General features: G+C 43.3%; 1 protein-coding gene across 1 annotated transcript in view; it reads left to right on the plus strand.

Moving 5' to 3' along the window:
- Nucleotides 1–544: 544 nt before the first annotated feature.
- Nucleotides 545–26,584, plus strand: part of LOC134209656 (breast cancer anti-estrogen resistance protein 1) — a 461,209-nt gene continuing 435,169 nt past the window's right edge. The window contains exon 1 of the mRNA XM_062685658.1: nucleotides 545–885. Within this exon, the coding sequence (XP_062541642.1) occupies nucleotides 646–885 (240 nt within the window). The 5' untranslated portion in view covers nucleotides 545–645. The remainder of the gene's footprint in view (nucleotides 886–26,584) is intronic.

The raw sequence follows: 26,584 nt of genomic DNA on the forward strand, positions 1-26,584 counted from the left end.
CAATTCAGTGTGGCTGATAGTCTTTGTGTGAATCAAAACCCTGGAAGCAAAAGTAATCCGAAAGTGCCATCAAGCCGCTTGCTCCGGAACAGTGGCGTAGCCAGGGGGGTGGTTTTGGGCATAAAACCCCCCCCAGAGACAAAATTTTTAGAAGAAAATTTTTTTTTTCGAAAAAAAATATGTTCAGAAAACCCCCCCCAGACCAATTTTCTGGCTACGCCACTGCTCCGGGCCACTGCTTAAGGGCCCTCCTTAGCCGTGCGGTAAGACGCGCGGCTACAAAGCAAGACCATGCTGAGGGTGGCTGGGTTCGATTCCCGGTGCCGGTCTAGACAATTTTCGGATTGAAAATTGTCTCGACTTCCTTGGGCATACAAGTATCATCGTGTTAGCCTCATGATATACGAATGCAGAAATGGTACCTTGGCTTAGAAACCTCGCAGTTAATAACTGTGGAAGTGCTAATTGAACACTAAGCTGCGAGGCGGCAATGTCCCAGTGGGGGATGTAATGCCAGGGAAGAGCCACTGCTCCGGAATGTGGGTCTTTCCAGTAAATCAAATTATGTAATCAGCTGTTGCTGAAAGTGGAATTCGGTGTTATACGAAGAAAGCTTCTGTCGGGTAGACGGGGGTGTCAGAGTGAATGAGTGCGAAAATTAGTTCCGGAATGGAATCGTCACGTCCATCGTTGGACTTTCTGCTGGAGATGAGCGAACCGGAGTCACGTTCCGGTTCGCCGGCCGGCAGTGGCTCTGTTGATGATGGCGATGACGATAACGATGATTCGCAGCGGGAGAACCTAACGGGCGGCGGTTGCAGCAAGGATACAGAAGGATCGGATGAGCAACAGCCTGACGGCCGGACAGCAGCCAAGACGAATAAGGTACGTGAGAAAAATTCCTATCAAAACGGTCCATTGCAGCCTGCGTTCTCCAGAAACCAAGACGGTGAGAACAAAAAGCACGTAGCACACGTCACTGGCAGCAGAGTATAAATTTTGCAACAATACCGTTCGGATGGATATCAAAGTTGAATTTTGTATTCAGCTCGCGGATTATAAAAAGTTACCATTTTCGTTGGATCCCATCTGCGCGGATCCCAGCTTATGGAAGCGTGTTTTCGATGATGACAACCTTTTGTGACACCATCGATTTCACACTCGCTACCACAATGATATTTAGAGCAACCGAGCTGGGGTCTGATATGGGTCGTCGAAATTATGTTGGGGTGTGGTTAAGAATAAAATCGATGGTTTCTTAAGCTGAAGACGAAGAGGTTTGCTTTTGCAAAAAGAAACCCTTCGAATGTAAAATGGATGTGTTATTAAAAACGTCATGGTATATGATAGTTAATTGTTTCAGTCTTAGAATGGTAAATTATAAGGTCTGGTTAGAATAATCAGACTTTTAACCCATAATAAAAGTATCAGGTTTAAGACTTCGATATTTCAACATATTCCTACTAAGCAAACGAAGCCATACTCTTATTGATGTTTATTTCTAATACCACAGAAAACAGATATTTAAGCAAGAACAAATTTCATTGGAAATCTTGTGTAAACTTTTGAACTGATGTACTTTGACTCACTACCGCCATCTACTCAACTGACATACGGATGCAACAACAGTCGACTCTCTACATCTCGATGGTCCATATCTCGATATCTCTCTCTATGTGGTCTGTTCGGTCCCTTCAATCTACATACATTTTTGCTTTCTACATCTCGATAACCTCCCTATCTCAATATCTCTCTATCTCGATATGTTCTGGTCATATTTTGTTCAGGATTCTCTCTCCCTGTGTCGATATAGTCAAAATTTCTAGGTAACTAGACCATCTAGGGACAATAACAAACTCATCAAAAATAATAAATGACATTCAGTTCAATCAAAGGTAATTGCCTAAACTCATATGTGAGCTATTTGGGCAATGCTATAGGCTATAGGCAATGCGGTCGGGTCTGAGCGTGACGACCGACTGGCAAATAGCTTACACAACCTCACTTGATCAGTACCGTTGCTGATGAAGAATGTGTATAGCCGCCAGACATTCTAAATACTCACGCTCCTCTAATGTGGACGTGTACAATACACATGTGGAAGTATTGGCTTGAGAAATGGATTGCGAGTGATTTGACTATGCGTCCAATTTGGGAATCTCGAGCTCGTTCAGTAGCCGCTAGGTTGCGAAGGCCGACGGAGGTCCTTCGTAGCTTAGTTGGTTAAAGCACCAGTCTAGCGTACTGTAGGGTCATGGGTTCGAGTCCCATCGAAGGGAAAGTGGTTACCTTGTTTCTGATCGCTAGAACTGTCTCCGAACGCCGAACAACATATCAGCAGGTTGAAATCGCTGTTATTTTGCCTGTATTGGTAAGATAGTTCACACACTATCAGCCAAGCCGTTCCTGGGTGGACGTTAGGTAAAATAACAGCGATTTCAATTTCGTGTTGTTCTTCAATGGCCCTCTGCTTACGTTTCAACTTCTATTCAATTTCATACTTGTCGCTCGCTTGCGATAACTTTCAATTCTGTGCTTCATCGTGCTTTACAAACATGCTCCCTTCCACTTTGAGCTTAGGTAGTTCGATCTCACCGATAAAAGCCAATGAAAATAAATCAAAAAGTGGTTACCTCCAATACATTTTCCAAATCAATATCTTCCACATAACGTACATATTCACATATGAGTTTTCATAACATTGTAAAAAAAAATGACATTCGTTAAGTTGCCGCTTTGCGTAACAACGCGCTTTTTAGATCTAGTACCTCTAATATTTACCTTTTTAATTTTCCTTTCATTGCTCGAAATCTCTTTATCTTGATAGTTGAAGCATATTCAACTCTCCAAACTAAGTTTATTTGACCTTGAGTGTTTTCAACCTTTTGTCCTTTGAACTTTCGACTTTTGATCTTAGACCGTAGATTTCAAACTTTCGCTCTTCGTTGCAACACCACTGATCCGGAGTGAGTCTTTCTACTTTTACGAAACGGTACAGAGCTAGTTTTGTCCATGTCTGTAAGTTGCTAGACTTTAGATGGACGTTTGGACCGCCCGGTTTGCTGCCAGCCACATGGGCGTAGCCAGGATTTCGATTAGGGGGGGGGGGGGGGGGATTTGTTAGGTCTTATGAATCGTAGTTTTATAGTTGTTGTCTGGATTCTTTAGGAATGCCTCCAGAAATTTCTTTGGCAATGTCTTCAGGAATTCCACCATCAATTTCACCGGGAATTGATTCGAAAATTCCACCATTATATACTCCAAGGAATCTTCCACGAATTCCTTTATAAGTTCTGCAGGGAATTCTTCAGATAATTCCTTCGTGCCGTTTCTCATAAAAATTTCTGAAAAATTGAACCGTGGAATTCCTAAGAATATTCCGTGAAAATTCCGCAGAATTGCCGGTAAACATTCCTGAGAATTTCGCGAAAAGTCTTCGAATTTCTTGTGTAAATTCCATAAAATTTTCCGTGAAAGTTTCGAATAATTGTGTGTGAAAATTTCAAAGAAAATTCACCGAAAATTTATACAGAAATTATACCGAAAATGAAATCAACATTGGAATTTTCGGAGGAATTCCTAGATTAATTCCCAAAGAAATCCTGAAGAACTCCGGTGGAAACCTCAAGATTTCTAATGGGAGATCCTCCAGGAGTTTCTCCGGAAATTCTTCCAGGAGTTCCACCGGCAGTTCCTCCAATAATTCCTCCGGGAGATCCTCCAAGAACTATTCCTTCGGCAGTTCCTACGGGGGTTCCTCTGAAAATTATTCGGGGAAATTCTCCAGAATTTCCTCCGGGAATTCATTCAGGCTTTCTCTCTGGAAATCATTTAGGCTTTTTCAAGAATTTATACAGAAATTCCTCCAGAAGCTCCTCCGAGAATCTCTGGGAGCTCTTGAAGGAATTCTCCGGAAGGTCCTCTGATGATGATGATGGTCCAGCTACATTTTCCCTTATAAAGGTTTCAGCTAGAGATGAAAGATGAATTCTCTAAGATTTTTTCCGAGAATTCTTCTGGTAGTTTCAATTCATCCGGGAGTTTCTCCGGAAATTCCTTCGGGAGTTCCACCAGTAGCTCTTCCAGGAAGTCATTCAGGCTTTTTTCAGGAAATCATTTAGGCTTTCTTCAGAAATTTAGCTGGAAATTCCTCCCAAAATTCTTCCGATAGTTTCTCTAGGAGTTCCTCCGGGAGGTCCTCTAGGAATTCTTCTATGAGTTTATCCTGAAATTCCTCTGGGAGTTCTTACGGGAGCTCCTCCGGCAGTTCTAATGGGAATTCCTACGGTAGGTCCACCGGCAGTTCCTCTGAGAAGGAACTCCCGGAGTAATTTCCGTTCTTTAGAACGTCCGACGCTGTGAGTACTGCTAGCTCTCCTGGGCTCCCCGAAAACTTCCTTCTGGGAGGTAAGTCCCACCCCTTCAGGCCGCTTTTCGGGCACCCCAGGGACACCAACCCGGGCAATAAGTTCCAACAGACACAGGACACAGGCACTGGGTCGTTACCAAGATTTGGGAGGAAAAAGTTTTGCCGCAGGAGTGGATGGAAGGTGTCGTGTGTCCCATCTACAAAAAGGGCGATAAGCTGGATTGTAGCAACTACCGCGCAATCACATTGCTGAATGCCGCCTACAAGGTACTCTCCCAAATTTTATGCCGTCGACTAGCACCAATTGCATGGGAGTTCGTGGGGCAGTGCCAGGCGGGTTTTATGGGCGAACGCTCTACCACAGACCAGGTGTTCGCCATTTATTTAGCCCAATGACAAACTATACGGTATACAAACAAAAAATTGAATGCACTATATCTAACACAAAATACTCTTAAATCTATTCTTATTAGTTATACGAGGAACATGAAAATCAAATACATTGTAACACCTATTAAACACTCGACACATGCTTTTGATGGGCTCATTGATTCCGTAGTTAGTTTGTTAGCCATTCACCAAGTACTGCAGAAATGTCGCGAATACAACGTGCCCACACATCATCTATTCATCGACTTCAAAGCCGCATTTGATACAATCGATCGAGACCAGCTATGGCAGCTAATGCACGAACACGGTTTTCCGGATAAACTGACACGGTTGTGGAAACTCATATGTGAATATGTACGTTATGTGGAAGATATTGATTTGAAAAATGTATTGGAGGTAACCACTTTCCCTTCGATGGGACTCGAACCCATGACCCTACAGTACGCTAGACTGGTGCTTTAACCAACTAAGCTACGAAGGACCTCCGTCGGCCTTCGCAGCCTAGCGGCTACTGAACGAGCTCGAGATTCCCAAATTGGACGCATAGTCAAATCACTCGCAATCCATTTCTCAAGCCAACACTACCACATGTGTATAGTACACGTTCACATTAGAGGAGCGTGAGTATTTAGAATGTCTGGCGGCTGTACACATTCTTCATCAGCAACAGTACTGATCAAGTGAGGTTGTGTAAGCATTTGCCAGTCGGTCGTCAAGCTCAGACCCGACCGCATTGCGTAGGCAAGAGCACGCAACTCAGGTTCAGTTCAATCAAAGTTAATTGCCTATTTCCGGGGATTAAACCACCCGACTTGGACGTTAATTTACAATGTTATGGAAACTCATATGTGAATATGTACGTTATGTGGAAGATATTGATTTGAAAAATGTATTGGAGGTAACCACTTTCCCTTCGATGGGACTCGAACCCACGCTCCTCTAATGTGAACGTGTACTATACACATGTGGTAGTGTTGGCTTGAGAAATGGATTGCGAGTGATTTGACTATGCGTCCAATTTGGGAATCTCGAGCTCGTTCAGTAGCCGCTAGGTTGCGAAGGCCGACGGAGGTCCTTCGTAGCTTAGTTGGTTAAAGCACCAGTCTAGCGTACTGTAGGGTCATGGGTTCGTGTCCCATCGAAGGGAAAGTGGTTACCTCCAATACATTTTTCAAATCAATATCTTCCACATAACGTACATATTCACATATGAGTTTCCATAACATTGTAAATTAACGTCCAAGTCGGGTGGTTTAATCCCCGGAATATGGACAATTAACTTTGATTGAACTCAACCTGAGTTGCGTGCTCTTGCCTACGCATTGCGGTCGGGTCTGAGCTTGACGACCGACTGGGTTCGAGTCCCATCGAAGGGAAAGTGGTTACCTCCAATACATTTTTCAAATCAATATCTTCCACATAACGTACATATTCACATATGAGTTTCCATAACATTGTAAATTAACGTCCAAGTCGGGTGGTTTAATCCCCGGAAATAGGCAATTAACTTTGATTGAACTGACACGGTTGATCAAAGCGACGATGGATCGGGTGATGTGCGTAGTTCGATTTTCTGGGGCATTCTCGAGTCCCTTCGAAACCCGCAGAGGGTTACGGCAAGGTGATGGTCTTTCGTGTCTGCTATTCAACATCGCTTTGGAAGGGGTAATACGAAGAGCAGGGATTAACACGAGTGGTACAATTTTCGATAAGTCCGTCCAGCTATTTGGCTTCGCCGACGACATAGATATTATGGCACGTAACTTTGAGAGGATGGAGGAAGCCTACAACAGACTGAAGAGGGAAGCCAAGCGGATCGGATTAGTCATTAACACGTCGAAGAAGAAGTACACGATAGGAAGAGGTTCAAGAGAAGACATTGTGAGCCACCCACCGCGAGTTTGCATCGGTGGTGACTAAATCGAGGTGGTAGAAGAATTTGTGTACTTGGGCTCACTGATGACTGCCGAAAATGATACCAGCAGAGAAATTCGGAGACGCATAGTGGCTGCAAATCGTACATACTTTGGACTTCGCAAGACGCTCCGATCGAATAGAGTTCGCCGCCGTACCAAACTGACAATCTACAAAACGCTCATTAGACCGGTAGTCCTCTACGGACACGAGACCTGGACGATGCTTGTGGAAGACCAACGTGCACTGGGAGTTTTCGAAAGGAAAGTGCTGCATACCATCTATGGTGGGGTGCTGACTTGTGGACCCTCCATAGACTGCGTGGTTGGCGACGTGTAGCCATGGACCGAGCCGAATGGAGAAGACTCGGCCTTAGTCTGAATAAATAAAATAATAAGACACAGGCCTCCAAGGCACTCCAACCTGAGTTGTAAGTCCTACATCTTCCAACATCTTCGTTCAGCTCCTTCTTCCGGCCCAGATTCCGGATCCCTGGAACACCCACATTTGAAATCACAAGAATCTCCCGGATACACAGCACCCCTCCGGATACATCCGGGGACACCATTTCAACACACAACCTGGTTTCTTTCTCCCTGACCAGAACAACTCGACTGGTACTGGATTGGATCAAGCTTGTTCTTTTCCCGACCCCTACACTTCCGCTGGAGGTAATTTTCTGTCTCCAGTGGACCATCAACGATTTCTGGAATAACCTTCCCAATCTGGAACTGTTAACGCACGGCAGCCCGCCATGGATAATTGGCCTACAAAAGGTCAATCGTGTTGTACTGGACTCTATGGTTCGTTCTTTCGGAGTAAAGAACAAGTGGACTTTTAGGGTATGTTCTAATATCCGGCATTCCATGGCGATAGGGGTCCTTCGAGATGTCTCGTTCGACGTATTCCAGTTTAACGAAGACCTCCCAGTTGTCGGAGTCCGTCTCCAAGGTAGTTTTCCAGTTAGCGTGGTAAACCTTTACTTACCCTGTGGCAATCTACCGGGCATCATAAGAAAGGCTCAATCCGCTGCTGAACTCTGGAAAAAACAACGCGCTTAGCAGCAAGCAACGCTCTTCCCACATCCACCTTGATAATGGTAGTACCATTACCGATCCCACTGAGGTAGCCAACACATTTCTGTTGCCGAGCTGTCTTTCGCCTTTACAAAAGTGATGGGATGTCTTCCGGTCCCGGCGGTACCCTATGCTCAACAATATACCGCCTTTCGCCAAGATCCGCCAAATGTGGGCTGATCAAACCTTCCCGGAAGAGTGGCGTAAAAGTTTGGTCATCCCCATTCCTAAGAACAACATCTCCTCCCGGGATGTCACGAAGTACCGGCCCATCTCGCTGACCTTTTGTGTCTCTAAAGTCGTCAAGAGGATGGTGACCCGGCGGCTGCGCGACGAACTAGAAGCAGAAGGTTTATTCGGATTCTGGCAGTACGCGTTCCGCCCAGGGTACGGTACTGGCACATATTTTGCAAACTTGGGTGACGTTTTGCAAAACGCTCACAATGAGGGCAAATACGCTGACCTGGTATCCTTGGATATCTCCAAGGCCTTCAACTTGGACTTCCTTCGTCCTTCAATAATTGAGTGAGTAGGAATTTTCGGCAACATGCTTGCTTTTGTTCGGAACTTCCTCACAGGATGCTCCTTCAAAGTTCTAATTAGAAACCAGGGTTCGAAGAATCTCTCGCAGGAGACTGGGGTACCCCAGTTTTCCGTTCTGGCGGTGTTCCTTGCCGCCATGAACGGTGTGTTTCATGGAATTTTTCGAACATTTACGTCTTCGTCTATGCCGACAATATATTGCTGGTATTTGTTGGCGACACTCTAGGCCGCACGCGAATGCGAAACCAATCTGCCGTCAGGGCTGTTCATCGCTGGGCTAGCTCTGTAGGCTATACTATGACCGCCAGTAATTGTATCAGTGTACACGTCTGCCGTTGGAGGCACCAGTTGCCCGGACCAAGCGTCAAGTTGGGAGAGCATTTGTAAAAGTTCTTGGAGTGTCCATAGACCGGAGCCTCTCATTATAACCGCACTTCCGCGAAGTCAAAGTTAATTGTAAGACAAGAGTTAATCTGATACGGATAATATCCAAACCGCAACGAATCAATAACAGGATGCTGCGGTTAAGGATCGGGCAAGCTTTCTTGCAGCTTTCTCCCCTTCGTCAACCAGGGAGTCCACCCACGCTCGCTTGTCCCGTCTGCAGCAGCGTTTAACTTCCTTCTCTAGAGCCGAATACCGTTGACGGAACTCGTACTTGGCTGCTCTGGTTCTTGCCCGCTCTATCGCGGCCTTTACTTCTCAACGCTCCTCGATTTTCCGCCTGGTTGTATCCGTTATTCACTCTTTCCGCTGAGTGCGCAGCTCACCCAGGTTGTTCTCACTTGTTCCGATAAAGGCATTCTTGATGGCCGTCCACTGCTCTTCTACACTGCCACCTTCCGGAACATCCACTGCCCGAGTTCCAAGTTCTTCAATGAACGATCTCTTCACAGCTGGATCTTCTAGTCAGCGTGTGTTGAATCGCCGTTCAAGGCTCTCCTCCCTCCGCTGAATTCGAGCAATGCGTAATCGGCGCTGTCAGCGCTGCGTTTATTCCGGACATGAAGAAGGCTCCGTCTCCATTTTCGGCTGATGCAGATGTGGTCGATGGGGAAAAGCGATCCTCCAATCACCATGTCGATATTGCCACAGAATTCTGCCAACAGCCCACCGTGTTAACTCAATTCTCCAAGATCATGACGTCCTATGACACGATCGTAGTCCGAGTTGTCGGAGCCGATCTTCGCATTGAAGTCGCCCGAATACCAGAATATAACAATACCTGTCCCGATGGTAGTTTGTGTTCTGCAAAGTTTCGTTACCAACAACTGGTAAACAATGTGATCTTAGAGACCATGATATCTGAAATCATAATTATTTAGATTAACTTAGTAACTTCCACTTTAAATTAGTTACTATGAAACAAAAAAAAAGAGAGTCCATCCCAGGACAAAAAATCTCGGGATTTTCCTAACCCCTGGAAATATTTTTTGAAATCCCGAAGATCCCGAGAATGCACAATAGGGCAGCTCCATATAAAGGATTGTTCAAACCTTTATATGGAGCTGCCCTATTGTGCAATCTCGGGATCTTCGGGATTTCAAAAAATATTTCCAGGGGTTAGGAAAATCCCGAAATTTTCTAAATCCCGAGATTTTTTGTACTGGGATGGACTCTCTAAATGGTACGTGTTACCCAGCTTTTGCCAGGCACTATTTTTTAATTAAACGCGCTAAAAGCTCGATTTCAGTCACAGTGCACTGAACGGATACAGCAATTCAGAGTGTAAAATAATCGAAAATTTTTGGTGAAGTTCACCTCGCTTCACTTGCCAGCTCACTTTCAGACGCATTCATTGTCGGCTCTGGACTGTCAATATTCAGTTGAATATTAGTCATTGAATATTTATGCACATTCTACCAATAGATAAATTATCTGAAATCTAAATACGATTAAAATGAGTGAAGTAATTTATCACATAGAACTGAATCCGATTTGCTTCCGTGAGGCTTTTTCAATGGTAAACATCAATATAAAAAATGCTAATTATGTTTTTTTCTGCACACAGTAAGCACACTCAGTGACAGTCGAATGAATGAGTTTGCGGAATAGTCGTCTGACTATTTCATTCTATGTTTTGAAAAAATCATGCGATGTTTGTCAAAATTCGGACTGAAGTTGCTTCATGAAGATGAATATTTTAGGCTCTGGCTATGATACAACCTTCGGAGTGGCGATGTACTTTCGTCTTAAACCTTTAACAATTACTATTCCAGGTGGTATTAATATCTCTCAATACCACCCAGCACGACTCGTATCCATTTCATTCCAAAAGTCTTCGTTTGGTCATTAATTCTAAATTTATCTTCCACTTCACATTAGTACCTCCGAGACCATTAATTTGTGTATTTATTAACGTACACACAGATTTATCGCTTATTTAAATTATCTCTTTAAAGCCAATTTCCCTCCACCCGAAAAATGGGCATCGTATTAATCTGAATTATTTATGGGACAACGTTCAACGGCTTTGGGCCTCTTATCCGCGGAGGGCGTCCCATTCCTCACATTCTTTGTCCAATTCGATACGAGTAGGCTATTGTGTCACCGAGAACGACCAAAACCGAATGCAACGAATAATGGCCACATGTGTGACTTCTTAGCAGAAGGTTCTGCCCCATAACAAGCAGAAGAAACGGCATACAAAAACAAATCTGAATGACCCACCACATGACGGCCATCACTGGCACCTATTTAGTTATGAGGATCCGATTTCAAAGACGCTTACGCCGGTCAACTGAGACCGTGATGTGGGTTCGGGAAAAAAATAGCTGTTTACATACTTAAAACGAATTGCCTTACAAGAGGTTGCTGGAGTTTCCTTGATCTATCTCAACAGATATTGGATAGACGAATTCGTGTGTACAAATATCAAACAATGTCCGATGATTGACTCCCAAAGTAGGTAATCCGCCCGTAGAACCCGAGAATCAAACCAGCTGATGTGTGGTTTACTAGATTTTTTTATGTGTTTTTCTTCCTTTCGGTAGCAGCAACCAAAAAGTGGCCATCATCAATCAAGTTTAGACTTGTGGGTCATGCTTTGTTATCGGTTTCTATACGACTGTCTGAATCGAATGAGCTGTGTGGCCATTATTTGACAAATGTTTCTTTTTAGATATCTTAAGTTTGATAACCAGAGGGGGGAGAGGATGTCGTTATGGATAAGGGCTGCTTATTTTTCATTTCGTCCCAAATTGAGAGGGATCGAAAGTAGGTCGACGGTCGTCATCGTATTTTTCGTTTTTATGTCCAGTTGGATGAGCTGTAATAAAAATGATACCCATAACGAAGAGAACCGTCTATTATTGCGGTAGATATATGTGGTTAATCCATTTGGAGAATCAATTCGAGATTGATTGCAGCATAGGAAACAAGTATTGTGTTAAGCATAGCGCAAACGGAAGTTTGATGGCGAATGTGATTAAAGTTTTACTGCCCTATGTTTGATCCATTCTTTGACTGGTGTTAAGCCTTACAACTGTTGTTTAATCATTTGTTGCATTGCACTTAGTAATGTAACTTGTTCGAAAGTACGGAATTGCATATGGTTTTATGGGAGTTATAAGTCAATTCTAGAAGAGATAACAATAACATAACAAGTTATAATTAAAATTATTTTGTAAATGACAATTTTATCAACTCTCTAATGCTTAAATCCGACTTAAGAATGGGTATGGAAACTTTTATATGTTTTGTTATTTTCAATTGTTTAGAATTTTGAAATTTGTCAATCATGTAAACTTCAATGCTTGTTGATGAGTACATCAAAACCACTCAAAACTGAAAATATTTTTTTCTATAGTCTAAAAAAGCAATCAAACGGTAGTCTCAATATTGCGAGAAAATTTCACTTCGATTCTTTTGCCACGCGATGACGCTATCGTTGCGATTGAGAGTTCCTCCAAACACACGCGATAAAAGCAAAATGATATTAGGCTTTATACGGATCTCAGAATAGGGTTTGCGGGCAGCAGGGACTATGTCCAAGGGCTTGACGATCCCTCCCCAGGCCATCTGCGAGTTGTGGGGCTTGCCTAGGATGTGGTGGGGTTTGACAGTGGGCCCTGTTAAACCTCTATAAAAGCTGCATGTATCCGCAAGTAGGCTCCACCAAAGCGACCGTGTGCCGCTCAAAGCGCACAAGCCCAAGTCCTGGTGTTAGGTGGGACGCTAAACAGCCCTGACACGACGGCCCTCCGACGAGACAGGAGGTTTGCGCAGGCCCAATAAGCCGCCTAGAAAACCAATCATTACGAACAATATAAGAGATAATGCGACTCGATATAATCGGCAAAGACCTAGGCGACGAATACAGGATCACGATTGGAAGCTTGGAACATGGAATTGCAAGTCGCTAGGTTTCGCAGGTTGCGACAGGATGATCTACGATGAATTACATCCCCGCAACTTCGACGTCGTTGCGCTGCAGGAGATTTGCTGGACAGGATAGAAAGTGTGGAAAAGCGGGCATCGAGCGGCTACCTTCTACCAAAGCTGTGGCACCACCAACGAGCTGGGAACCGGCTTCATAGTGCTGGGTAAGATGCGCCAACGCGTGATTGGGTGGCAGCCAATCAACGCAAGGATGTGCAAGCTGAGGATTAAAGGCCGTTTCTTCAACTATAGCATCATCAACGTGCACTGCCCACACGAAGGGAGACCCGACGACGAGAAAGAAGCGTTCTATGCGCAGCTGGAGCAGACATACGATGGATGCCCACTGCGGGACGTCAAAATCGTCATTGGTGACATGAACGCTCAGGTAGGAAGGGAGGAAATGTATAGACCGGTCATCGGACCGGATAGTCTGCATACCGTATCGAACGACAACGGCCAACGATGCATAAACTTCGCAGCCTCACGCGGAATGGTAGTCCGAAGCACCTTCTTTCCCCGCAAAAATATCCACAAGGCCACATGGAGATCACCTAACCAAGAAACGGAAAACCAAATCGACCACGTTCTAATCGACGGTAAATTCTTCTCCGACATCACGAACGTCCGCACTTACCGCAGTGCGAATATTGAATCCGACTACTACCTCGTTGCAGTATGCCTGCGCTCAAAACTCTCGACGGTGTACAACACGCGTCGAAGTCGGACGCCGCGGCTTAACATTGGGCGGCTACAAGACGGTAGACTAGCCCAAGAATACGCGCAGCAGCTGGAAGTGGCACTTCCAACGGAAGAGCAGCTAGGCGCAGCATCTCTTGAAGATGGCTGGAGATATTCGATCCGCCATTGGTAGCACCGCAACCGCTGCACTTGGCACGGTGCCCCGGATCAGAGAAACGACTGGTATGACGGCGAATGTGAGCAGTTAGTGGAAGAGAAGAATGCAGCATGGGCGAGATTGCTGCAACACCGCACGAGGGCGAACGAGGCACGATATAAACAGGCGCGGAACAGACAAAACTCGATTTTCCGGAGGAAAAAGCGCCAGCAGGAAGATCGAGACCGTGAAGAAACGGAGCAACTGTACCGCGCTAATAACACACGAAAGTTCTATGAGAAGTTAAACCGTTCACGTAAGGGCCACGTGCCACAGCCCGATATGTGTAAGGACATAAACGGGAGCCTTCTTACGAACGAGCGTAAGGTGATCCAAAGGTGGCGGCAGCACTACGAAGAACACCTGAATGGCGATGTGGCAGACGAAGATGGCGGTATGGTGATGGACCTGCGAGAACGCGCGCAGGACATAATTTTACCAGCTCCAGATCTCCAGGAAATCTAGGAGGAGATTGGCCGGCTGAAGAACAACAAAGCCCCTGGGGTTGACTAACTACCAGGAGAGCTCTTTAAACACGGTGGTGAGGCACTGGCTAGAGCGCTGCACTGGGTCATTACCAAGATTTGGGAGGAGGAAGTTTTGCCGCAGGAGTGGATGGAAGGTGTCGTGTCCCATCTACAAAAAGGGCGATAAGCTGGATTGTAGCAACTACCGCGCAATCACATTGCTGAACGCCGCCTACAAGGTACTCTCCCAAATTTTATGCCGTCGACTAGCACCAACTGCAAGGGAGTTCGTGGGGCAGTACCAGGCGGGTTTTATGGGCGAACGCTCCACCACGGACCAGGTGTTTGCCATTCGTCAAGTACTGCAGAAATGCCGCGAATACAACGTGCCCACACATCATCTATTCATCGACTTCAAAGCCGCATATGATACAATCGATCGGGACCAGCTATGGCAGCTAATGCACGAACACGGTTTTCCGGATAAACTGACACGGTTGATCAAAGCGACGATGGATCGGGTGATGTGCGTAGTTCAAGTTTCAGGGGCATTCTCGAGTCCCTTCGAAACCCGCAGAGGGTTACGGCAAGGTGATGGTCTTTCGTGTTTGCTATTCAACATCGCTTTGGAAGGTGTAATACGAAGAGCAGGGATTAACACGAGTGGTACAATTTTCAATAAGTCCGTCCAGCTATTTGGTTTCGCCGACGGCATAGATATTATGGCACGTAACTTTGAGAAGATGGAGGAAGCCTACATCAGACTGAAGAGGGAAGCTAAGCGGATCGGACTAGTCATCAACACGTCGAAGACGAAGTACATGATAGGAAGAGGTTCAAGAGAAGACAATGTGAGCCACCCACCGCGAGTTTGCATCGGTGGTGACGAAATCGAGGTGGTAGAAGAATTTGTGTACTTGGGCTCACTGGTGACTGCCGAAAATGACACCAGCAGAGAAATTCGGAGACGCATAGTGGCTGGAAATCGTACGTACTTTGACTCCGCAAGATGCTCCGATCGAATAGAGTTCGGCGCCGTACCAAACTGGCAGTCTACAAAACGCTAATTAGACCGGTAGTCCTCTACGGACACGAGACCTGGACGATGCTCGTGGAGGACCAACGCGCACTTGAGTTTTCGAAAGGAAAGTGCTGCGTACCATCTATGGTGGGGTGCAGATGGCGGACGGTACGTGGAGGAGGCGAATGAACCACGAATTGCATCAGCTGTTGGGAGAACCATCCATCGTTCACACCGCGAAAATCGGACGACTGCGATGGGCCGGGCACGTAGCCAGAATGTCGGACAGTAACCCGGTGAAAATGGTTCTCGACAACGATCCGACGGGCACAAGAAGGCGAGGTGCGCAGCGGGCAAGGTGGATCGATCAGGTGGAAGATGACTTGCGGACCCTCCGTAGACTGCGTGGTTGGCGACGTGTAGCCATGGACCGAGCCGAATGGAGAAGACTCTTATATACCGCACAGGCCACTTCGGCCTTAGTCTGAATAAATAATAATAATAATACGGATCTCAGAATAGGGTTTTATACCCCATTCCCGGCCTAACATGCGTACGACTACATTATTTAATTGATATTGATGACAGGAAGCAACTTTTCCTGAATTTTGTGAGCTGTATAATACTGCATTGGGGTTCACTTCTGCTTAAAAAATAGCTATTCGTGCTAAATATCGCTCAAAAAAGCTTTTATTTGATTTAAATTAACGAGGTGCAGCACTCATTTCAGTCATAGCGATTCCCATTCCGGCATACAAAAAAACAGTTCCCGGCCTAAGCAAAATTTCACTCAATATCTCAACATTTTACTCTCATTCTCTCTCGGGACGGTAGAAAATGCGACGTAAACAAAAATATGCACGTTCCACGACAACAAGATGCCAGATGGTATTATTCATAATCATTTTTATTTGGTTGAGAAGATATATTTACTCATCCAAATTTCTTCCAAATACTTAAAAACAATATTTTTTTCACCTTTTAAAATCGAGAGAATTATAAATAACATGATAGCGTCAACGTATTAGACAATTTTCCTATGACCGATGAAGGATCATTTTCATAATCCTGGCCTTTTGGCAGCACGGTACGGCTAGAAGTTCTTGGGCCGAGGTGAATTTTTGTTCGGTTTGAGAATACATTTTAAAATGTATTCTAATATGTTTAAATAAGTTCTAGTGAAACGAATAATTAGGAAGAATTGAAGCGCGTGTGTTTAGAATTATGGTGTGGTGATTAGCAGCTTCAAGCGATGGTTGTATCGAGTACTGTGACGATTTACAGGTAGGTGTTTATTTGATGATACCGTTTTGTAAAAGTGGAAAGAATCACTCCGGCTCAGTGGTGTGGCATCGGAGAGCGAAATTTTGAATTCTACATTTTTATTTTCTACAATAACAAGTAGTAAAACAAGTGATAGAAAAATATTGAGTATTGTGAAAAATAAATGGGAGACTTTTTTAAAAATGATCAACCATAAACCTACGGCTTCCAAACAGTATAAATCATTAGTTTTCTGTGCAGTGAGCCGGGAACCGGGTCCATAGGCCCAAGTAGTGATTTACCCTATCAGGGTTCATATTTTAGTACATAGCCCTTTCGGGACGGATGGGTCATATATGCCCAGCGTTTCAGATTGGCTATGTAAAATTACAGAAAAGAAATAGGGCCCCACCTTCTTCAGCAAAATTATTCATCAGGGTGTTGAATTTACAGAAAAAATATCGGAGGTCAAGATTGACTTCACATTTAACCCTTTCAGGCCCAAATTTTTCTAAGCGGTATTACCCAATAAATTTGATATGTTTCATTTGTTTTCGTGATTAATAGTGGAGAACTGACAAAACAAGATGAAAATTATTTTTTCGGGATGTATTAGATCATCCAAAATGTCCTTGAGTCCGGAACTTGCGATCTACAGTTACCATGCGAACTTTTTTTTTCGTGATTTCAAGCTTGTATATGTATTGAACCATATCTATTACATATTTATAAAGATCAGGAGACATGGTCAGATGGTTTTGGGACATCCTGGGTTATCCAAACCGTCCTTGAGTTCAGAACTTGCGATCTACAGCCACCACTCTAGCTTTTTTCGTCGCTTCAAGCTTGGATATGTATTCAACCATATCCATAATATATTTGTGAAAAGCAGGAGACATGGTCAGATGGTTTTGGGACATCCTGGGTCATCCAAACTGTCCTTGAGTTCAGAACTTGTCAATGTCAACTTCTCTCCACGAACAGCCTAGATAGCCGTATGGTGTCGGCAGCTGGTTATCTGGCTAAGAATAACATTACGGATTGCCTGTTCCAGTGGTAGAAGTCCACCCTACAGGTGACCCCTAATTCTCGTTGTGATGCGGCTTTATGCTTACCGTGCCTACGAATGAATGGTTAGGGGGTCAAATAAGAACTTAACCACAAACGGAGCCTGTGAAGCACCAGGGCCCTCTTCACAGTATTTAGCCCTCGCTGTGCTGTCAGGAGCTATGGCGTAGTTGACTTTTTGCTTCTCCGAGATAATCGGCTACTCTTATTCAATCTCAACTTGGGTGACTAACTAAATAAAACACATATTCAAAACCCCACCCTTATTCAACCAGGTTAAATAAGGGTGGGGTTATGAATATGTGTTTTATTTAGTTTTTCAAACAAAATTGTCACCTATATGGATTCGGAATATGCGTTTTTACAGTGTACTCTGTGTTTCGTCCTTGACTTTCGGCTACTCTTAATTTTTTTTAATCTCAACTTGAGGTTAAATTATGGTTGGGTTTATGATAACGTTTTTTTACTTAGTTTTTCAACAAATTGTCACCAATATTTACTTACTTTTTACTTATGGATCCTGTACACCTCCGGTGGTGCAAAGGGCCGGCTTGAAAGATATCCATCCTGAGCGTTGCCCAGCTATCCTGTTGCCAGTTAGATTTCGGTCGACTTCTTTTATTTCTTTATTGAGGCTTCGCCGCCATGAACCTCTGGGTCTGCCTCTGCTGCGATGTCCCGTTGGGTTCCAGTATAATGCTTGTTTACAGATTTCGTATCCGCCCCTACGTAGAGTGTGGCCGACCCAGCCCCACTTCCAATCCCGAATTTCTGTTGCAATCGGCTTCTGGTGCCAACGACGATGGAGCTCGTTGTTTGAGATCCAGTTGTGAGACCACCAGGTCCGAATTATATACCGCAGGCATCTGTTGATGAACACCTGCAGCCGTTGAGTGTTCTCCACTGATACACACCATGTTTCGCTAGCATATAACAGCACAGATTTCACGTTAGAGTTGAAAATTCGTATTTTGGTGCGTTCACTTATCTGCCTGTTTTTCCAGATATTTCTTAAAATCGCAAAGGCAGCCCTTGCTTTCTTGATCCGTGCGCCTATTGGTACCGCCGTCTGACACCAAGATATTGGAAGCTTTCAACATTCTGCACTGGTTGCCCGACTACTGTGAAACTGGAAGGAGTCACCGTGTTTACATCCAACGATTTGGTTTTGTTGACGTTGATGATTAAATAAACCTGTCGAAGAGGAGCACTCGGCAAGGTCGTTGAGCTTACTCTGCATATCAGAGCACCGTTGAGCAAAGAGTGCAACGTCATCAGCCAATTCGAAGTCGTTTAGGTGCTCCATGGTTATAGGCTGCTATAACAGCCCGCGGTTTGGTTCACGGTCAATCGCATCTACCAGAATTTCGTCGATTACGATGAGGAACAGTAACGGTGATAGAATACATCCTTGCCTCACACCAGCTACGACCCGGATAGGGTCGGACAAGATCCCATTGTGCAGCACTCTACACGAGAAGGCCTCGTACTGTATCTCGATGAGGCCGATGCCCCACATATTCTCGTGATTGAGACGGTCGAAAGTTTTTTTTCGTAGTCAATGAATACCGAATTCGTTGAACAGCTCCAGAATGATACGGAGCGTGCAGGGCTTGGGGGCAATGAAGATGAGGACCGATGCTTCAGCACCAGATATACTCCTGAGGAAGGTAGCTTCACGAGAGAACAGTTTCAAAGTGCTTAGTGAAGAATGCTTCCTCGCTCCATATGGCACTGCTGTACGAAACAGCTAGAGAGTGAAATCAAGCACCCGCTAGTGCAGAGAATATTTAACTCTCGTGCCTCACTTATACTGAGTTGCGCATTTCTGTTGGAATGAATGTGCATTCTCTCTCTTTCTCGCTAATATGGTTTTGTATCTACACAACACTCACTTGCATCTGAAACACTGCCGATGAACGAAGGAAGCATCCTCATTTCACGCTACCCTACTGAACGATGCCTCCTCGGCGCTACTCGGCTTGTGATGATGCCACGTTGTTGTGCGTTGTTCGTGCAGCCAGCAGCACGTCATCGAGCGCACATCAATCGGTGCACCGAAATTAAAACCTCACTGTGGGCTTAAAACGAAGCATTCATTCGTTTTTGAACGAATTTTCCAAGGCCTGGGAGCGTAACAATATGGTCCACACAGGATCTTCCGGCACGGAATCCGGCATGCTGCCGCCGGAGAGTCGCATCGATCATGTCTTGAAACCGGGGTAGGATAACTTTGCATAAAACTTTGAGAATGGTACACAGCAACATAGTGCCTCGCCAGTTATCGCATACAGTCAGGTCACTCTTTTTGGGTACCTTCACTAAGATACCTTGCATCCAGTCGACCGGGAAAGTTGCGGTGTCCCAGATATTACGAAATAAACGATGCAGTAGTTGAGCTTTGAGCATCTCGGCTGATATGCGATCGACCCCTGGGGTTTTATTCGATTTCATGCTTTGGATGGCTGTTTGAATTTCTAGCAGTGATATGGATTAGCATTATGCGTTTTTCACAGGGTACTCTGTGTTTCGTCTTTGACGTTAGGCTTCGGCTACTCTTGTTCAATCTCAACGTGAGGGTTATGAATATGTTTTTATTTAATTTATCAACAAATTGTCACCTATATGGATTCGCATTATGCGTTTTCCACATTGCATTCCGTGTTTCGTCTTCGACGTTCGTCCATTGTTACGTCCTCAGTGTTTTTGTGACACCTCTCTTTAGTCACTAGTTTAATGCGTGTGAGTCTACATAATTGGCTTTCCTATAAATGGTTTATCATATTCGCATTGTGTGACTTATCCAGTATATTTTATGCTTCGCGTTTCATAGCGTTCTACAAAATGTATCTCCAAATAACATTTTAAGTTTTATAACGCTCTTGAAGACCATTATTTACTCTACAAGCGTGTGATAAAACCAGTATAAAACCAAAATGTTACTAGGGTCATATGTATGTAATATTGAATGTATTCTTTTTCTCCAAAACCTGCTCCATTCTCCTTTACAACTTCCTCTTTCTTTCCCTTTTTCACTTCCTTTTCTGTCAGGTAAATGATGAGAAAGGCCAGTGAAGGCGATGGCACAAATCTCTCAAATTGAGGGGAACGTGCCTCCTGAGCCGAAGTTCTGATACCTGAGTTCAAAATTCGTGTTCTACAGCCACGAAACAAGCTTTTTTAGCACTAGAAGCATGGATTTGTATTTGACTATGTGCATAACATATTCCAGAAGACCAGGAGATATGGTAAAATGGTTTTGGGACATCCTGGGTTATCCAAACCGTCCTTGAGTTCAAAACTTGCGATCTACAGCCACCCCTCTAGCTTTTTCGTCGCTTCAAGCTTGGATAGGTATTGAACTATACTCATAATATATTTGTGAAAATCAGGAGACATGGTATGATGGTTTTGGGATATCCTGGGTCATCCAAACTGTCCTTGAGTTCAGAACTTACAATCTACAGCCACGACACTAGCCTTTCTCATCACTAGAAACTTGGAATTGTATTCAAGCATGCCCAGAACATATTCCAGATAATCAGGAGACATGGTAAGTTGGTTTCGGAACTTTCTGGGTTATTTAAACCGTCTTTGAGTTCAGAATCACCATTCTAGATTTTTTCAACGCTTCAAGCTTGGATTTGGATATGTACTCAACCATATCCATAATACATTCCTAAAGATCAAGGGACATGTTTAGATGGTTTTGCGATATCTTGGATCATCAAAACCGTCTTTGGGTTCAGAACTTGCGATCTACAGGCTAGACCTGTGCGCCGGTCATATGATCGGCGGCGGCGGCGTGGCTGACACTTTTGATTAATTAGTACCTGATTACAAAATAAAAATTTAATTAAAACTGTTTTATTACTCCCTGATTTTGCTGAGTAAAATTCAATAAATTCTGCTTCACTTTTCGTGATTCCTGAGCAGTGTTGAGAATTAGATTTCGGTGTCACAGGACGTATTATTTTATTAACTTTTTTTCAAAAGTTATTTCCAATTCAGGATTTTGATACACTTCCGTCGTTTAACTTCTCAATATATCTAAATTTCAGAAAAAAATCGAACTACTTTTTGGTAAGTTTTATACACAATTGAGCAATGTTTGAGGTGCTGCATATCTAGTTTATTTAGATAATTTGCATAGCTACTTCATTTACCTGGTGTGAAACCTGGACCCTGGAAGGACATACACGATGGAATCCACTAATGACAGCCACAACGGACAGTTTATTTCGCACCTCGCGTTATTGTATTCACAAATCTCAATAGATGATCAACATAACTGAAAATGAGCACTGGCTGAGTAAGACTGGTACACGATGACCAATCAAATTGAATATTTTCCTTGAAATTTGGTTAAATATGCTAAAAATATTCTTGGTGTAGTTCTTGACAGAATTTCTTGAGGAAACTAGGCTTTTTTTTTATATTCCTGCTTTCATTCCTTGGGAAATTCAATCCTATGAGAATTTAGCATTACCCTTAGCATTAGCATTGAGCGATTCGCACAACTTCGTAGGTGATACAAACATAGCCTTTTGTGAGAGAGTAGCATTACTTTCATCTGTTACCACAGATATTGTATTTGGGACTAATCTCTATCTCTTAGATGGAAGCAAGGCACTATCCAACAGGTGAGATCTGTCTGACCACGACCTTGCGAATGCTGAGGAAGAGGAAGGATTATTAGTTGGACACCTACTAAGGAAAGATGCACGGAACTCTACTTTCATAGATGCCACGGGAGGTTTTAGAAATAGAAATACAAAGATTTGGTGGGGTTTCGGTCACCGTAAAACTTTATATTTTCTGGTTTGTTGATTTTTATCGGTGATCATCTGCTGGAATTCATTCGGAAATTTTTTGAGGAATGAAATAGTTTCCGATGATATTCCTAAAAGAATTTCCGAATTCCGAAGGAATTCCTTGAGGAATTTTCGAAGGGACTCCTAAAGGACTTTCTGAGTGAATTCCTGAAGTAATGTACCATCGAGCTTTTAAAGGCATTTGCGGTAAACTTTTTAAAGGAATGTCCGGAAGAACTTATGGAACCGAAGGAATTGCCGAAGAAACATCGGAAAGAACCTCTAAGTAAATTTCGAATCCTTACAGACATTTTCAAAAGAATTCCTAACAGAATTTCCGAATGCATTTTCAAAAACCCTGATTAATCCACCTAGCGGTGATGGTGCCTTTCTCGTGCATTATAACAATAGCGTCGAATGCAACTTGTTGCGAGTAAATCGGTTAAGGATAAGTACCTGAAAAATGGGTGACATTTTTTACTATTTTTTTCTATAAAAAAGTGGTATTTTGGCCATAACTTCCGATCCCATAGTCCGATCTGACCAATTTTCAATAGGAAACAATGGTAGAGTATCCTGCGTCGAATGCAACTTGTTGCGAGTAAATCGGTTAAGGATAAGTACCTGAAAAATGAGTGACATTTTTTTTGGGTGGGGTGCGCACAGACACACACACACACACACACACACACACACACACACACACACACACATACACACAGACATCACCTCAATTCGTCGAGCTGAGTCGATCGGTATATAACACTATGGGTCTCCGGGCCTTCTATAAAAAGTTTGTTTTTGGAGCGATCATATAGCCTTTACCGTATACTTAGTATACGAGAAAGGCAAAAATAATTTTGGCCATAACTTCGAAACCCATAGTCCGATTGGGCCAATTTCCAATACGAAACAATTGGACAATATTCTACGTCGAATGAAACTTGTTGCGAGAAAATCCGTTAAAGATAAGTACCTGAAAAATGAGTGACAATTTTGTACGTGTTCTCATGTAAAAAAATGAATTTTGGCCATAACTTCGAAACCCATAGTCCGATTGGGCCAATTTTCAATACGAAACAATTGGGCTAGATTCTACGTCGAATGGAACTTAATGCGAGTAAATCAGCTAAGAGTAAGTGCCTAAAAAGTGAGTGAGAATTTTTCTTATACATAAATATATTTTGGCCATAATTCCGAAGCCCATAGTCCGATTGGGCCAATTTTCAATACGAAACAATGGGACAAGATTCTACGTCGAATAAAACTTGTTGCGAGCAAATCGGTTAAGGATAAGTGCCTGAAAAATGAGTGAGATTTTGCGCACACACATACACACACACATACACACACATACACACACACACACGCACACACAGATATCACCTCAATTCGTCGAGCTGAGTCGATCGGTATACAACACTATGGGTCTCCGGGACTCCTATCAAAAGTTCGTTTTTGGAGCGATTTGTTCATATGAATTTGTATTTTGGCCATAACTCTCGGTCCCATAGTCCGATCTGGCCAATTTCAAATAGGAAACAATGGGACAGGATTCTGCGTCGAATGCAACTTATTGCGAGCAAATCGGTTGAGGATAAGTGCCCGAAAAATGAGTGACATTTTTTACGCCATTTTTTCGTATGAATTTGTATTTTGGCCATAACTCTCGATCCCATAGTTCGATCTGGCCAATTTCAAATAGGAAACAATAAGATAGGATTCTACGTCGAATGCAACTTGTTGCGAGCAAATCGGTTGAGGATAAGTGTCCGAAAAATGAGTGACATTTTTTACGTGATTTTTTCGTAAGAATTTGTATTTCGGCCATAACTTTCGATCCCATAGTCCGATCTGGCCAATTCCAAATAGGAAACAATAGGACAGGATTCTGCGTCGAATGCAACTTGTTGCGAGTAAATCGGTTGAGGATAAGTGCCCGAAAAACGAGTGACATTTTTTTAGTAGTTTTGCGCACACACACACACACACACACACACACACACACACACACACACACACACACACACACACACACACACACACACACACACACACACACACACACACACACACACACACACACACACACACACACACACACAGACATCACCTCAATTCGTCGAACTGAGTCGATTGGTATATAACACTATGGGTCTCCGGGCCTTCTATAAAAAGTTTGTTTTTGGAGCGATCATATAGCCTTTACCGTATACCGAGAAAGGCAAAAAAATCTTAAAAAAAAAATCTAAAAGAGTTTTGAGTGAAATTCTGAAAAGATCCCCGAATAATTATTTAAAGATTACCCAAAGAATTTCCAAAGGAATTGCTTAAGGTAGTTCTGAAAGAATTTCAATGGGAATTTCAGGAAAAAATGTCAAGGAGTTAATTTTTTAAGTAATTTCTTTAAAAAAAATCCGAAGGAATGCTCAAACGAATTTTCTAAAGGAATTCCAAAATTCCTAAAACATTTTCTGTGGATAATTCAAAAGAAATTTGCGTTTTTGAAAGGTATAACCGAAGGGAAGTTCGAAAGAACTTCTGAAGAATTTTACGAAGCAATTCCTGATGGAATTTGCTAAGGAATTGCTGAAGCAATTTGTGGAAGATTTTTTTGGAAGGAATTCCTGAGGGAAGTTCTAAAATAGTTCTTAGAAACCCTTCTTGAAATTATTTTTTGGAGGAATATCTTGAGAAATTTCAACATTTATTTAATTTCAAAATTTATTTCCTAAAACAAATTCGGTAGATTTTCCAAAGAAATCCCTAGAGAAATTCTTGAACGAAGTCTCGACAGAATGTCTAAAGGAATTCTTGGAGAAATCTAAGATCGTCGGAAGTTTCTTCAGAAGTTGTTTTGAAAATTCGGATATTCTACCAGGATCTTATTCAGGAATTCTTAAGGAATTTCATAGAATTTCGTCCTAGAACTTTGCAAGGAATTGGGTCTTTTAGAAATACCTTCAAAAACTCTTTAAGCTGTTCTTTCAGAAATTATTTTCGAAAATCCTTTCAGGTTCTCTTTCGGGAATGCCTTCAAAGATATATTTGGAAATTCATGCACAAAACATTCAATGAATTTCTACAAAAACTCCTCCAAAAATTCATTTGAGAACTGCTCCAGGACTTTTTTCCTTAAATAATCTAAAAATTACTTCCGTTACTAATTTTATTTTTGAAAGAATTCCTAGAATAAACACTAAAAGACTTTTGGAAAAAATTGTTGAAAAAAGATTCGAATATATTACTTGTAATACCCAGCCCATACCAATTTGTATGCAAGCTGAACCTCACCAAGCCACCATACTGCACCATTCCACAAACAGCAAAGGTGTCGAATTCGGGAGACTCACTTTATTTTCGGATGGTTGTTGACACTTGTTTCTCCTGCCTTTTCGTATTTTTTCCATCATTTAACACCCAGTCAAGCGTGCGCTGATGTGACACCACGCCAACCGAAACAACGCCAGCCAATGTGCCCCCCTTCTGCCCTACCTTCATTTTGCCCATGTGACCACACGCTGACTACGCTGAGCTGGAAGAGATGTTGTCGACAGCGGATCAACCTCATTTCCGAAAGCTGTCGCTTTGGAAGCTCTTTAGCTATATGGGCACGATGCCGGCTGCCGCTTGGGCGATGATCGACTAAATGAGGTGTAGAACGGGTTCCATTCTGTGACGGACCCCAATGATTGCGACGAGAAGGACGGACAATGGAAAACCAACAGAACCTTCATTGAATTACGGTGCCGCCGCAGTATGGACCAAAATGCGATTGAGCGCACGAGAAAAGCTTCGTCCGTCCACATACGCTCCCACATGGCACATCGGTATCGGGCATCGGTATGTGGACCTCGCGACTATAAATGGACCGTGACAAGAACAGAAATGGCATAGAATTAATTTCAGCTCAAGCTGATGCCCTATGGTAAAGGCCAGGCAATGTATGGCGAATAAAATGCTATGCTCTGCAACGTTTCCTATGTGCTATGTGAATTCGCGTCCAGTTTTGGCTATCAGTTAAACGGTATCATTAAAGAACGCGTTTTCCCGCTCGTGTTGTTGGTTTTTTTTCGCTTATTCACGTTGAACGTGACGACTTGTAGGTACTAACGGTTTCATGATCTTGCTGATGCATTCCGGTGATGACAGACTGAAATGGAGTTCAAAACTGTTTTCTATGCGACGACGGTGGTTTTGTCTCACGGTCTATAATTTGCGTAACCATTTGAACAAGAATGTCCGTGGAATTCGGTTTTATCCAAAAAAAAGTATGACTTAGTGGCCATGAAGCTCATAGTGAGATACTGTGATGAAACATTCACAGCTTAAATTACATCACAGACAAAACAACATTTTTCGTATTCCTCTACGGGTTTTG

The sequence above is a fragment of the Armigeres subalbatus genome, chromosome 2 (genome assembly GCF_024139115.2).
Source record: "Armigeres subalbatus isolate Guangzhou_Male chromosome 2, GZ_Asu_2, whole genome shotgun sequence".
Classification (NCBI taxonomy): Eukaryota; Metazoa; Arthropoda; class Insecta; order Diptera; family Culicidae; genus Armigeres; species Armigeres subalbatus.